Raw genomic sequence first — 16,056 nt, 5'->3', positions numbered from 1 at the left:
CAACATTATACATAAGCTCTGTGGAACAACATGGGGAGCATCGGCTTCCACTTTGCGCACATCAGCACTGAACCTCATCTTCTCGACTGCAGACTATTGTGTGCCAGTGTGGCTTAACAGCCCTTATGTTCATAGAATTGACGCTCAACTTAATAACACTATGAGAATGATTGCCAGGGTTATCAGGTCTACTCCTGTGGAATGGCTCCCAGTGTTGAGCCACATACCACCCCCAAATCTGCGCCATATGAATGCTCTTATAAGAGAACAAGAAGATTATGGACAATCGAAACCTACCAATACATGAGAATATTGAGGATGCCAATCATGGTTGTCTTCGATTTAGAAAGCCATCTCTCAAAACAGCAATTGCTGCCACAGAGGAAGGATTCAACCAAGCTGATGCCTGGTATCAAGAATGGACCACAAAGCAGAATGACCAAATTCCATACATTACACAAAAGCCACCCGGTTTTGACTTGCCACTTAAGACATGGTCAACAGTAAACAGAATACATACTCAGCATGGTAGGTGCACCTATTTCCTGTATAAATGGGATAAAACACCGACTCCCCTTTGCAAGTGTGGTGAAAATCAAACTGTTAAACACATCACAGAAGTTTGCTCTAGGACAGCTTATGAAGGGACTCCTGAATATTTTCTGATGATGACTCCAGAATCAATAGCTTATATTATTAATTTGTTAGATGTTTGCAATTTTTGACTGCAATTGGTGTTGTGTTTGGTGTCATACACTAAATAAATAAATAAAACAACAAATTCTGATAAATCTTTTTTTATGTATCCCACTAATACAAACGAAATATTTCAGACAATTAACTTTCTAAAAAAACAATTCATCTTCTGGAGTTGGTAATATAGAAAATATTTCTTTAAAAGAGATAGCAGCTTTCACAACAGAGTCCTTAGCATTAATAATAAGCAAATGTATTGCATTGGGGTAATTTTCCAGTTGATTTTAAAATTGCTAATGTAACTCCTATAATTAAATCTGGTGATAACTAACTTGATGCGTTAAAATTAGCATCCTATAAGTTTACTAAGCAACCTATCTAAAATAATGGAAAAAATAATAAGACACTGAATAATAAAGTACAAAAATAATATAAATTAATAAATATAGAACAGTTTGGATTTTAAAAGGAAATAAAAGTACTGAGGATGCTATAACTGAATTTGTGAAAATTGTAACGAATAATTTTAAAGATGGTAAAAAAACTTAGGCTATCTTCTTAGACTTAGCTAAGACATTTGATGCATTACCCCAATCAAGGCTTCAAAAAAAGATTGAAAATATGAGTTTCCATGGCATGCCATTAAACTGTTCAATAGCTATTAAGTAATAGGTCTCAGATTCTTACCCTAAATAAAAAAACTAGTAAAAAATGTCTAACTGAGTTTGGTTTACTTCAATACTCTGTTCTTTCACCAATCTTTTTTTAATTTATATAAATGACATTTTTAAACTACATTTGATTAATTGTAATATTATGTCTTTTGCTGAGAATACTCGATAATGTTTTCTGGCTCCTCCTGAAAAAATGCATTCTACCTAATTGGGACTTATGATCATCAAATCTTGGCTTGACCAACATACTGTCATCCATAACTCTAAAAAAGGTGTAACAAACAAGTAAAATAAGTGTATAAACAATTACTATAATAAAAAGATCCACTTGGTTAATTGCAATGAATTAATTAGATTTAACTATAACTTAACTGGAGGCAGAACCTGCCACTGTAAGTTTTTAGAAAGTGTAAAAAATATTAAATAATAATGCTTTTTATTTTAAGGCTTTTATTATAAAATGTATATAAAATAAAAATAATAATCTTAGGAAATTTATTCCAAAGTAATAAAGGACTTATTTATTTACATGTATTAAACAAGAAGCGGAAAATTCAGATTTATTTAATCGTTTTAATCAAAAAGTTCATCAACATTTTTTTTGTAAAAGAAAGCCTGTTTATTTAATTTTAAATGAACTAGTTCAAAGAACTTTTTTTTGTCAACCAAAGGAATATGTGTTATGTCAAAAATAGGATCAGATAAATACTTACTTCAGATGTTAGAAGTGGATTTTGATACATTTAAAAATAAATTATTAGTTTTGTTTCAAAGCTGTTAGGTTTTCAGCATCTTCCCTAGGTATAAATGTGTAAGAAATTTTAAATTATTTTACCTTTACTTCAATTTGTGGTGTATTTGTTCATAATTGTGTATTTAATAGCTACATTTATGTTCATCTTTATGATAGGTCAATGTCAGTCACCAAAACTAAGTATCTGCAGGGGAGTTCTTCCATGGGATTTAGTAGCTGAAGCAATTGTTCCAGGGATAGGTTCCTTTTCTGATCTTGAATCTGCAATGCCATATTTTGATATGATTCTTGATTCTGGCTGTTCACCAAGAGCAAGGGAATTTATTTGTTCCCTCTTAGAACCTGAATGTCAAAGTGCAGGAAACAGTGTTTTACCACCGTGCAGAAAAGCTTGCAAAGGTAAATTTTGTTATTAATTAAATAATTATTTCTCTAATACTGTTGATTTAAAAACCATCTCTGTGTACATGTTTTATAACAAATATATATATATTTGTTTGTTTTACAAATTGATAAATATTGGTCAGCTATCATCCCCAGACACATTTCCAAATAAAGTAATTTTGAAAGAAGTTGTAACAAAAGCCTCCCTTTAGGATCATGACTTGTCTTCTAATTTATGAATGCTATAAAATGTTAATTCTTATAAATGTAGCACACCTGAGTACCAGTATACAAGTAAGATTTAATTTAGGTTGGAGGTTCTGAATGAAAGAGCTTTGATATCAAAGAGGGATATACAATGTAAATCAAGTTTAAATTTTTTTCAACAATTATTCTGATAGGTTTATATTTAAAAGCTTACTTCTGTACAGCATCAATAGCAGAAGCAAGCTTGACCTACTTCTATAAATAGGTCATTAACATTCCTGAGAGTGAGAGAATCGAGTTAACATTCCTGCTAGTGAAAATTTGTCTATGATTAGCAGAAAAATGAAGATATTACTTTTAAAAAAAAAATCCATTTGTGTTACACACATGAATTAATCATTTCATACAGTGCAGTCTATTTGGGTAAAAAAAGTTGTTGGGTAAATCCTGTTTTTTCTCAATTCTGTAAGTACAAAAGCTTTTTGAACAATCTGGTGATACATACTCTGCTATTCATCTGTATGCTGAGTAATATTACGTATGCTACACATCTCTATAAAATTTTTACTGTGCATAGCTCAAGGTAAGTTAAAAAATTGAAGAGAAATTTGGAAAATCCATACCAAAATTAGGATACCAAGAAAAGATTGTACAAATTTTAATAAATAAAATAAGAGAAAGTAGGCTGAATGAAGCAAACATCACAACCAAAGAGTGGGTGGAAAATCTCTGGAACATAGAAAAACGGACGATCAAAGCTGATGCTACAAAATAAAATCCATCATAGCCATTATGAACCTCCAGCAAACATGCAAATTTTTAAAAAAAGCAGAATAAGTTGCAATATCCCTAGCCCTTTAAAAGCATAATACAAAATAACTGATAAATTAGTTGACAAAAAAAATAATTTTTAGAGGTTTTTCTGAACTTTCTTGAAAATTAACACAATTTGATACTGCTTACAATACAAAATCAAAATATATATTGCACTGTCATAATAAGTGAATTAGTCATTGCTGTAAAAAAGTAGAATTCAGTTTAGAAACATATTTAACATTCATAAATTTTGAAAAAGTCTTTAAAAACATATATTGGAAAATGTTATGGTGGTGTTTTAGTAATAGGGTTCTCCTTTTGCACCTAGGGTTTTAAGAAGTTTATATCAAAACTCAACTGTGTTGAGTTTTTATAAATTTTAAAAAATCTAAAATTTTAATGTGTTAAATTTTTATAAAAAAATCTAACAGTTAAATAGCAATTAAAATGGACACAAATGAAGGTTTAAGGCAGGACTGCTGTATCTGTCTGATTCTTTTTAATATATACTTCCATATGATGTAATAAACAAATAGAAATTAACATTTGACTCAGAAGTTCAATAAAATCATAATGTTTCTATACATAAATAATGTTATAATTATTCAGGTTAATGAAAAACATTTGTAAAAAAAGGGATAATATACTCCGAAATGTTTGCAAGTATTATAAAATATGGATATCATTAGAGTAAAACAAAATTATGGTTTTTAGAGGAAAATATCCTACAAAATCAGTAAATAAATAAGTTTAATTTGACAGAAAATCCTGGAGCAGTTATTAAATTTTAAATATTTGAGCTAAGATGTGTCTTTTAGAGTTGATAATGATGATGTGATGATTAAACTAAATAAGTTTAGAAACAAATACAGGATAATTCATACAACTTTTAAAAATATAATGAGGAAGAATGAAGGATGAAGAAAGAGTAAAGAAAGAAGAAAGAAACAAGATTGGGTTACTTTCTAAAAAGAAGAAAATAAAATTACAGAAACAGAAATGTAATTTTTTAACAACTGTGAGTGAATGACTGCACATTAAGAGATGCCATAAGTAATGGAGATACCATAAAGTTTTGAAAATTTTAATTTTAGAAGATATAATTGAAAATTATAAAATTAATTGATGTCAACATATGGAAAAGATGGAGAGCTGTAGATTAGGTTGTGTTGTCAAGAACTGTAGACTACTGGTTATAGATGCTGGTCAACCTCAAGGAACATAGTTTCAGGAATAGGCAATCTTACACCAACCCCTGAATCAAAGTAGAATATGTTAAAAAATATTTGAACATATTACTTCTTTACTCTTTAAAAGTTTCTCAGGCTAAAAATAGATTTTGTCTTTTATTTTTTTACTAACACTGCTATCAGCATCTTTACAGTTAGATTAATATTAAATGCATATCATCAACCTTCAAGGAATATTCTCCATTTGTCGTTTATTCCTCAAAAGTCATTAATGGTATGAATTGTATTCATATATAATGATATTGTATTCTACCCACTTTAAAATGTTTTTCTACTAAAATGAAACACATAAAAGTTTGTTTGTGCTTCTTTTTTATGAAAATACAAATGTTAATACTGATTTATGAATATAAAAGTGGTAATGATATTACCACTTTTATGATAATATAATTCATGTAGTTATGATATTACTACATGAATGAGGTTGATGTAGCTGGTTGTAGGTCTAACAACTTTTGAAACGTTGGAGTTAATTAATCCCAAACATAATTATACATGTAAAAGATGAACATCTTTTATCAACATTTTTTTAACATCATTATTTTCTAAGTAAAATGTATCTATTCTAATAACTTTTATTCTTACTAAACTTTTTACTTTAAAATCATTTTTTCAGCTGTTGCTGAAGACTGTAGTGAGTTTATCGTAGATACACTTGATCTATCCAAAGTATTTAACTGTGATGCTTATCCAGATCTACATAATCCTGGTGAATGTGTCAATTTAGCTCGAGGTAGTATTTATTTATTTTTTTACTAGATTATATTTATATTCTTACTCATACCAAATAAAGCTGTAATTAAATTATGCCAGTATGTTACCTAGTTTATTAGGAATTTCATTTATTGTCAACCGAATTAAGGTTGAAAATAAATGAAATTCCTTTATTGTTTATTATTCCTTTATTGCTTATTCCTTTATAAAAAAAATGAATTAAATCTTTATTTTTAATTGTCATCAGCAGATACTGGTAGTAATCTATCAATATCAATAGTATTATCACTGTTATTTATTCTTAATTTTTTCTCAAGATTACACTGTCTCCAACAATAAATTGTAAACTAATTAAATTATTATAATGTGGTTAGTGATTTTATCCATTTTTAGGCCAGCTCATTCTGAAATGCTGTCATTAATTTAACACCAATGATAATAAAATATCTTTAACAATGAGTGTAAATTCTGCTAAAATTACAGTAAAGAGTATTGCAACTAATTGCAGTTTTTAATTTATTTAAATCTTCATCTATTTTAACGTATTGTTTGTGTTAAATGAAGAAAACTAAGTAGTCAAACAGAATGTATATCCTACATATTAAGTAACACAAATTATTTCTATTTGTCTTACTCCTTTAGACCACAAAAATTGGGAAACAGCTCATTATTTATCATTAGAGTAAATTTTTTAGTGACAGTTTTCATTATCAATGAAATTAGTTCTAATCTGAATTACAATTATGAACACATGGGTTTAAAAAATAAAATTAACATTGCTGTCAATTAATCAGCTTAAAAATTGCCCAAATTATGAATATTAAGATAGTTTTTATGTTAGTTACCAAGTGACCTTCATATAATTATTGTACACTGATCAGATTGATTGAAGTGTGATAACAATTTAAAGATTTTTAAAAGAAATACTACCATTCCACTAATTTTCATGACATAGTGGTAGCACCTCAGCCTTTCATCTGGAAAGCCTGAGGTTCAAAACATGGTCAGGCATGGCATTTTTCATATTCTACAAAGTTTCTATTACCATATTGCTATATAAATAACAGTAAAAAATTACTCCAGAAAAATAATTTCTTCATAATCTGAAAGTGAGTTGTAATATTTTACAATTTTTACATTTTTCAGAAATAAATATGTCATATTTCTTTAAACCAAAACTTTTAAGATAAACTGTATATGTAAATAGTTCATAAACATGAATATTTCAGAAAAAATTACTTATTCAACCTTTGAAAACTAATGAATAAGTTATTAAACCATTATACTTTTCATACAACACTAGAATATTGGTTCAAAAAGTGTATTGTTGTATCCCTTACATTATTATAAATTGAATAATAAAATGTTCATTATATTTATATTCTTGCTGATACCAAAAAAAGCTGTAATTAAATTATGCCAGTATGTTATCTAGTTTATTAGGAATTTCATTTATTGTCAACCGAATTAAGGTTGAAAATAAATGAAATTCCTTTATTGTTTATTATTCCTTTATTGCTTATTCCTTTATAAAAAAAGATGAATTAAATCTTTATTTTTACTAAAAAAAAGAACTGAGATTAACATTCTCAGTTGTCTTTATGACAATCCTTAGTAACTGGTAGTGCTGCTTTTTCATTCAGCAAATGTTATTGCTCGCAGTTTTTGAGCAGGCAGTGTATATATGATTTGAAATGTGTCTGTATACCTTTGTGGGTTTTTTGTTTTAGAATTATTTTCTTGTATTCCTGATATCCAGCCTTTCTTAATTTTCTTCAACAGAACAACTGCAGAAAATATATATTATGCAGTTCGACTTTTTGCCTCCAATGATTTATTGATATTATCTAAAACACTGATGGCAAATTCATATATTTTAAATACTAATCAAAAAAAAAAAATTACTTTTCTTTAAATAATATTTTTGTAAGTCACAAACACCAAACAATAAGAAGAATGATTTGTGGTAATGAAATCTGATTGATAGCAATTAGTTTATAAACAGTAACATATGAATCAGTCTTATGGGCCAGTATTAAAGGTGTATATCTTGTAAATAAGTCAAGTATTTATAATTAGTCCTTGCTGTAACTTTGTAACAACTTTTTATTTAACATTATTTGTCAAGTTACTACACTATAAATAAATTATTAGTTCTGCCAACTCTGACATATATTAATAAAATAAAATCTAAACTAATGTGAGGAATTATTTTTCTATTAACATAACTTTTTAATTCAAGTAAATAACTGATAGTATCAGTAAATATAGTTTTTTCCATAAGAGGTTTACACTTTAGATTGGCTGAAGGTATTTCATTTACTGAACTACAAATATTTAATTAAAATTTTGCTTTGGCACCAAATCAAACTGGAAAAAATGTATTATAAAATATCAGCCTTTCTAAAATTATAGACAAAAAAAATTGCACTCCATAATAAAACTTCAGGTTTGGATTATTTTAATTATCTAAAAATCATAATTTTTATTGTGATTTCAACTATTACTAACATTACATTTGTCCTGCATATTATTGAACAGTTTTCTCACATTAAGTAAAAATGAAATAAAGAGAAATAACTTATAATTCCATTAACTTGAACGAAATTATTTTCATAAAATGTGGACTGGATTTGATCAAATAGACCTCAACTAGATTTTGAGCTCATTTTCCTTAAAGCTATTGCATTTTAGATTTTTTTAGGGAATAGAATGTTTTAATATTACCTACCGTCATGAATTCCCCACCAAAAAAATTAATTATAAATCAGAAGACTTTGCCTCAGAAACAGGTAGCAGCGATAATAAAGAAAAACTAGCCTTTCTGGTACCTGGCATCTGATACAAAAAAAATTGCACATTTCTTTATTGTAGACTTTAGATAAACCAAAATTGTAAAAAAAAGTATCCTTCAATCCTTTGGTACTGGTATCCAAGAACTACTGTTCAGAGGATTTTAAAGAAACACAGAAACAAATTTTACAAAAGTTACATTTTCAATGGTCTTCATGAAGAAGATCTTAATAGAATAGTACTTTATTTTCAAGTTATTTAAGTTCATGAAGCAAAGACAAAGATTGATATTGATTGTATGATATAAATTGTTTCATGATTTTTTTCCATGCAAAGTTTCATCCAAATTATCAGTAAACAATATATCTTCAGCCAAAAAAAATGTAAATTTCTTCATTGTATTTAACATTGCACGTGTGGAAGAGTAAATTTTAAAATAAATATGTTTTTATTTGTTTGTTTAACTTTATGCTAATATTTCCTTCTATTTTTATTTATTAAAAAATATTCATTAGATCCAGTCAGTTTATTGATCATCTTTTTGATTTAATCCACGAGTGATACAAAGTAAGCCACGATGATTAAATTACTTGATAGAATAAGAACTGAGTTTGGTAGTTTTATATTATTATTTCTGATTTTTTTTCCATTATTACAGGGGAAAAGTGTTTAAGTACTGAATCACAATGCCCAGATGAAACATGCATTCCAAAACGTTGGGTTTGTGACAATACACGTGACTGCCCATTAGGTGAAGATGAAGTCAACTGTACAAAGTGTAATTCAGGAGAATTTAAGTGAGTAAATTATTTCTGTATTATTTTGCTACATTGGTGGATTTACTTTATCATGAGAATAATATAAATATATATCTTTCCATTAAAATATTTAAATATAATTATTTCTTGAATTATCAAAAAATTACAAATACTTTACTTTCAGAAATTAAAAATGTTAATCTTTACTCTTGAAGTAATTCGATTGCAATTATTGAATAAACAGGGTAGAATATTTTTTAACATAAAAAGAATATAAAGATGAAATTTTCAAAAACAGCTTAAGCGAAGACCCATAAATCAGTCTGTAAATTAAGAATTATTTTTATTAGTTCTTTTAAAATTTGATTAATGGTGGAATAGGAAAATTCTACTGAAAAATGTTATTTTGAAGTTGCCTGATTTTATTTCATTAGGTTGAATAGGATTTTCAGAATCTTTTAATTAAAAATTTTGAATAGAAGCATTTCTTTCTAAAGATAATATGAGCAAATTAAAAGAGATATTGGATAAGTCCTTTTGAAGTTATAATGGTGTTTGGATAGCTAGGTAAATTCTTAGATTCCTCATATATCTACAAAAGTTTTAAATTTTATTGTGTTTTTGGAAAAATTATTTTGGCTCTTGAATTTTTTTGTGCTTCCATTATTTCTGTTATAGTTTAGAAATTAGATTTTAAAATTTTGTTTCAGATGCCATTCAGATCATAAATGTATACCAAACTCATGGAAATGTGATGGCAACAGGGACTGTACTGATGGTTCTGATGAAGTTAGTTGTTCACATGGTAAAATTTTATTTTTTATTCTTTCATTAATATTTAATAAGCATCTTTTAATACTTAATTCACCTCATAGACTAATAAGCTTAATACTTATATTTGGAAATATGAAATAAAAATTTTGAAGCAGATGAAAAAGATGCCAAGACTGGTGAGCACAAATTCAGGGATCTTCTGGATGAAAGGCTTGGATAAGTTTGCAAAAAGATGTTCAAGGAAATAAAATCACGAAAACATTATTGCAAAAGTAAATTATATTTATGTATATTTGAAACATCATTTTTAATTTTTTTTTTAAATTTCAAATATACATTATTCAAAATGTTTTTTACTCAAATCTAATAGATTCTTTTGTGCATATGAATTGTTAACATGAGTATATGAATGTTTATTATAGTTTGTACAACTTTTTTAAGCACTGAAAATTTTTAATCTCCTGGTGTTGTAGTTTTTCTCATTGAAAAGACCTGTTCCCTTTCCATACTCTGTAGCCCAGAGGTAAAGGACTACACCTTCATTTTTACAATTTTATAGTAGAGCAATTTGAAGTTCAGAAGTTCACTTTTTCTAATTTCATTTGCTCATCACCATCCTTCTATCATAACTATTTTCTACTAAAATACCTTATTTACATCTACATTAATAGATGCTATTTTATATTTATTCATTTTTGTTTTACATTAAAAAAATTGGACATGATGTCTTATACCTCTATTTTCCTAACATTTTTTTTTTAGTGAATTCTAACATTATGTCCAATGATTTATGACAAAAAAGCAATAAGTCTAAAGAAAATTATGTTTTATTTTGCAAAAAATATTTTATTAAAAATACCATTCATAAAAGATATTAGTGCAACACAACCTCCTGATTGTTTAGTACAAGAAACAAAAAAAATGTGCAATAAAAAGATTGTACAATATTGTAATGCTATTACAAAGAAAAAAAAAAGTTAATTAAAACTTATTTATTATTATAAAATTATTTTGCTCATACAAAAAAGTGTAATACAACATAATATTATTGTTATGGACACTTAAAAATAATTTACAAAGAACTAAGAAATATAATAATATCTTACTGTACAATAAAAATTCACAAAAACATTCAAAATTAATAATAAAAACTGATTAAATAGCAAAAAATCTAAACATATTCTAATATAATTATTAATAAAATTAATATTCTAAAGTAAATCTTTCATTAAAAATATTTATTTCCTCTAGTCTTCATCACTTTCTTCTTCAGGGAAATCATTTACTCCACTGCAGTTACATATGTTTTGAAAAAAAAGATTTATTGCCATCTGAAGTTAATTCACCCTTTAATTTTGCTAGGTACAAATTACAGGTATCTGTGCTGCTTAAACGAAAAGTTGAACTTTTTGTTGAATATATCTTTGTAAGGCCACTTCTTTGCTACCTTTTCTTTACCTTTTTGGTTTTCAGCACAGAATTCTTGATACAATGAATACAATTTCTCTAAATTTAAATCGAGACTTAAAAACTGTTTCTTAGTTTCAAGCACGAGAATAGCTCTCATATTTTGGAATAACATTTATGTCTCTCATATTTTGGGATAACATTAATATGTTGAAAAATATTTTGAATTATTTCTTCAGATGTTTTCATGATAGGTGTATGCCATACTGTTTTGACTATTTCTACGATCCCTTCAGGTTCTTGTTTTTTGCATTAACTACAACTGTATTAGATGTGGCTAGTGTGTTTAAAAACATCAATTTAGAACCCTTATTTTTACATCATTTATGTTTAAACTATAATAAAAAGAATTTTCTTTTGGTTTGGTACCTTCCGTACCACAAAGTCTTTCTTTTGGTCTTACTTCAATGCAGGATACAATGAACTGTCTTTAAATCGTGACCCTTTCTTGAATTTCATTCCATTGTAATTGAGTAATTTTTTGGTAACACTTCATTTTACACATACATGGAGGCTTAATTTATTTTGCAGTACCTCCTTGCGCTTTTTATTTGTATAGTTTTCACCAGCTAAGTACTTCTGTTTGCCAATATTACAAGTCCACTGTTCAATGTGTCTCTATCGTTTCTGACCTTGCTGTTCAGTAACTGTAACTTTAAACACTAATTTAAAACTATTATTTTAACAAAACAGATCACGTTCAAGAGAATAAATCAGAATTATAATAATTAACTGAATGAAAACTTTATTTAGAAAAAAACCTACTATAAAATTATTAAAGTTGCAACACGATTAAGTTCAGATGGCCACTAATATGAAATAAATGAAATTATAGTTGACTTATTTTACTTTACATATGACTTTAAAATACATTAAAATAATAATATTGTATGTTATGAAATTCATTCTTTTAACATATTATGTCACCTTGTGACTCATCTCACAATAGCCACAACAAAATTATAGATATGAGTTGGAGAAATAAAACACTAATGCACATGTTGTATAGCCAAGCAGTTATAGCAAGCCAATTGCGGAGAAGAGTAGATGTATGGCTGTAAGTAGAGAGGAAAACGCCTTGCTAGAACGGCATTGCTATACTTAAGTCTAAATGTTCTAAGTGGTATACAACAATATCTGCACTTGGTATTATTTACCTCAAAGAATTTGTACTCACATCATTTTAAAAGTAGCTTATTATCCACAACTGGGGATAATGTTGTTGTATACCACTAGAGAGACCAAAAAATACTATATAATTCACTCATAAACTCATTTTCAACCAAAATGGAGATTGTATAGTTTACCTCCAAGTTTCAGAACTGTGCTAGTTGAGGAAAAAATTTCTAAGCATTGAAATATGAACCGCTGGATTTTTTGTAATTTTAAAATAAGGTTATTATTTCCAAAATCCATAATTCTTAGTTAAAAACTTAAGAGACTTAAATTTTTAAAAATCAGATGAGGATATTTTATTTTTTTAATTATAATGAATGTTTATTTATTTCCAAAGAATTGTTTGTTTTTTGGTTTTAAAATTTTGAAGAGTGACTTTTTAATGTTTTTTAGTTTTAATTTTTTTTAAGAAGAGCAACTTTTCAGCTTGTTCTATACATTAAAATTTTGTTAAAATTATTTTCATTTAGAGCATTTTTTTTTTTACTACAATAATAAACACTTTTGCAGAGATTTCTTCTTCTTCAGAATGGCTGTTAAAAATATATATAAATAAATTCTATAAGATTCCTTAAATTAAAATGAACAACTCAGTTGCTATTACAGACATTCAGAGATAATGAAAATAACCTATTGGTATCATATTTGAATAAAACATAATTTATAAACATATTTTTTTTGAAATAATTTAATTTAAATGCATTACTTCCCTAAGCCTTGTTTGTCAATCGTAATTTCATTACTATTATTTTTTTAAGTGAAAATTTTTATGTAAGGGATTTAAATTTTTAATTAATGATTTCAAACATTAATTTTTTTATACTTGAGAGTATATGTTTTTCTCCCAATTCAATATAATTTGATTTTTATTGTATTTATATAATTTGCAATATTCCTGAAAAGTTCTTTAAGTTTTTGTCTTTTTTCAAATTAATTTTTATTAACTTACTATTATTAATTTTTATTAAAATTAGTAAAGGAAATAAAAACAGGAAAAAAATTATCAGCCTGCATAACTTGTTTGTCAATAGATTTTTACAAATGAGGTGTCATTTTGTTAAAAATAAAATGCTTAATAAATTTTATAATAAGTAAAAATTTGATAACAAATAATTACAAAAGTATTGAAAATTAAGATGGTTGCCATTTTGAAATTTTTGAAGGTGATGTTTTCAAAATTTTTCATTTTGTAGAATAAGACACTTGTCTTAATTATGACAAATTTAATTAAAGTAGGTTTACTTGTTCCTGAGAAATAATTAATGGCATCCAGAAGGAAAGCAAAGCAAAATAGTACTTATGTCGATAAGAGCTTTTTTGCTCATTTTGGTGTTCTGAATCAGTACCTGAAGTTTGGGGAATATATACCACAACACCCGTAACAATAACTGATATTACTAATGACTCCTGTAGTTTTGATTTATTATTTTTACAATTGTTTTAAACAAAATAATTATTCTGCAGATAAAATTGAATTTTCTAAGCTATTTATTAACATTTTTATAATATATTTTGAAGATTTTTTTTTAACATTTCAATCCTTTTAATTTTTTTTCAGAAATGATTGCACATGGACATACATCACCTTGTCCACCAGATGAATTAAGGTGTGTTGATGGAAGGTGTATTACAGTACAGCAAATTTGTGATAAAACAGTAGATTGTGCTGATGGAGCCGATGAAGCAAACTGTAACCTTCCATTCACGTAACAAAATAATAGCAATAATAAATATATTGTTAAATATGAACATGTATATATTTTGTGAATGGAATGATCCATAATATTCTGTGCCACATGACTGGATTTTTAAAAACCCACCATTTTAAACAGTTTAAAATAATATTTATGTGGAATCAGATTTAATTGCAAAACGTTAAATAATTATTAATAAAATAATAAAACTACAGGGTATTTTCCTGGGCTTTCTTTAAAATATTCATATGATTTTTATAACAGTATATTAAATTAATTTGTAAACGTTATGTTAAGCTTTAAGTTGCATTTGTATGGGATGTACCTTTATAATTTTTAGTTTAAGCTGAATTTGAACTGCGATTATTATAAGCAATTGTAAATAGAATTTTTTATAAGTAATTTCAGTTAAGTTAGTGTTATATATTTTATATTATGTATTATTTGTACAAAGTTCCAAGTATATTGTAATGAAAGCATTCATTCAAACTGAGAAATTTAATTATAAATATTAAACATTTTAAATAACGTATTTGAAAATCTATTTCTTGTTTGTCATATTAATTATAATTAGTTAATTCATCCTTACAAATCTTTTTTCCTTACTTATTAGTGTAATAATAATTTAATCAAAGTTAAATTGAATTAAGCCTAATACTTTTACAAATGTTTATTCATTAAAGAATATTTTTTCTAAAACTGAATAAATATACATCAACGAAGATTATAAAAAAGTAATTCCATCCCCAAAAATTAATAAACTCAACAGTACCATCTTTTATAGATATTTGGCATCTATGATTACTTCCTTAACTTATTTTATGACTTTCTCAGTACTTTAGACAAACATATCTCTATTTAGTGTGATGTATGATTTTTAATGCAATTTCTAACTAATGTAATAACAAAACTTATACAGTATCAAAATTTGTAAGCATTCTCTTATACTACACATCTGTAACTTTATTACAATTATTATATATTTGTTACCACTGCATTAAACTTCTACTTAAAAATATTTTTAATTTCATTTTAATTTTTTTTAAACTATTTTTCTTAATTCTATGCATTTTAATAAATAAAAAATAACCTTCTTTATTAATGAATGTATTGTGAGTAAAAAAAAATTGATATAAACTAAGACACAAAGACAGATAATACATGAGTGATATTTGCAACAGCATTTTTCAGTGTTATTATATGTAGTGGTGACAGTATCAAGTATGAAAAATATATTTTATTTGTTTAAAGATATTTCATTTAAACCATGTTTTGTTTAACTTTAAGATAAGAGATATAAAAAAAATAATGTAAAAAAACAAACTTTGAATAGTACAATCATTTTAAAACATCGTAATTAATAAATTACTCAGTTTGAAAGAATAGATAAAATGTTTGTTACAATGTACTTGAAAAAAATTATTTGGTATATTTATAGACTTTTTTTTGTAAAATTGTAGTTATAGATTTTAAGGGTTCATTTTTTATAAATAAAATTTATAAAAATTAATTAAAAACTTATTTTATTTACAATGAAAACCAGCATCTTTCTTTTTTATGTGTTTAAGAGAAAATATCTTAATTATAAAACTTTTAACACAAGAAAACAAAATACAGCTTAATTTATATTAATTTAATGTACATTAATATAGCATTACAATAATAAATAAAATAAATAACTGTAAAAAAATGCATTCTTTTACGAAACTAGTAGATATGTAAAGTATTAGGTACTTCACTCTAATCTAGGAGTTTTTACTTGATCACCCCCCTCACGCTGGAAATAAATTTGATACCATATAAATCATCTGTGTAAAATATTACTAGCAACTTACACTTTTTAAAGATAGTATGATGGCAATATATTTATTGATGGTTTTTTTTTTACTTCCTTGTATG

At 26.2% G+C, this 16,056-nt stretch overlaps 1 protein-coding gene across 2 annotated transcripts in view; it reads left to right on the top strand.

The window, feature by feature from the left end:
- The window catches only part of LOC142317258 (uncharacterized), a 422,958-nt gene extending 407,288 nt beyond the window's left edge, over nucleotides 1-15,670 (top strand). Inside the window, exons 6-10 of one of the 2 annotated variants that reach the window (XM_075353665.1) lie at nucleotides 2,281-2,523; nucleotides 5,398-5,514; nucleotides 8,947-9,085; nucleotides 9,757-9,851; nucleotides 14,022-15,670. In XM_075353665.1, coding sequence (XP_075209780.1) covers nucleotides 2,281-2,523; nucleotides 5,398-5,514; nucleotides 8,947-9,085; nucleotides 9,757-9,851; nucleotides 14,022-14,173 — 746 coding nt within the window. In that variant the 3' untranslated portion in view covers nucleotides 14,174-15,670. The remainder of the gene's footprint in view (nucleotides 1-2,280; nucleotides 2,524-5,397; nucleotides 5,515-8,946; nucleotides 9,086-9,756; nucleotides 9,852-14,021) is intronic. The other variant, XM_075353666.1, reaches the window with a different exon arrangement.
- The last annotated feature ends 386 nt before the right edge of the window (nucleotides 15,671-16,056 follow it).

This window comes from Lycorma delicatula, chromosome 1, assembly GCF_047948215.1.
Source record: "Lycorma delicatula isolate Av1 chromosome 1, ASM4794821v1, whole genome shotgun sequence".
In the NCBI taxonomy this organism is placed as follows: Eukaryota; Metazoa; Arthropoda; class Insecta; order Hemiptera; family Fulgoridae; genus Lycorma; species Lycorma delicatula.
This window is presented reverse-complemented; position numbering and strand designations above follow the sequence as displayed.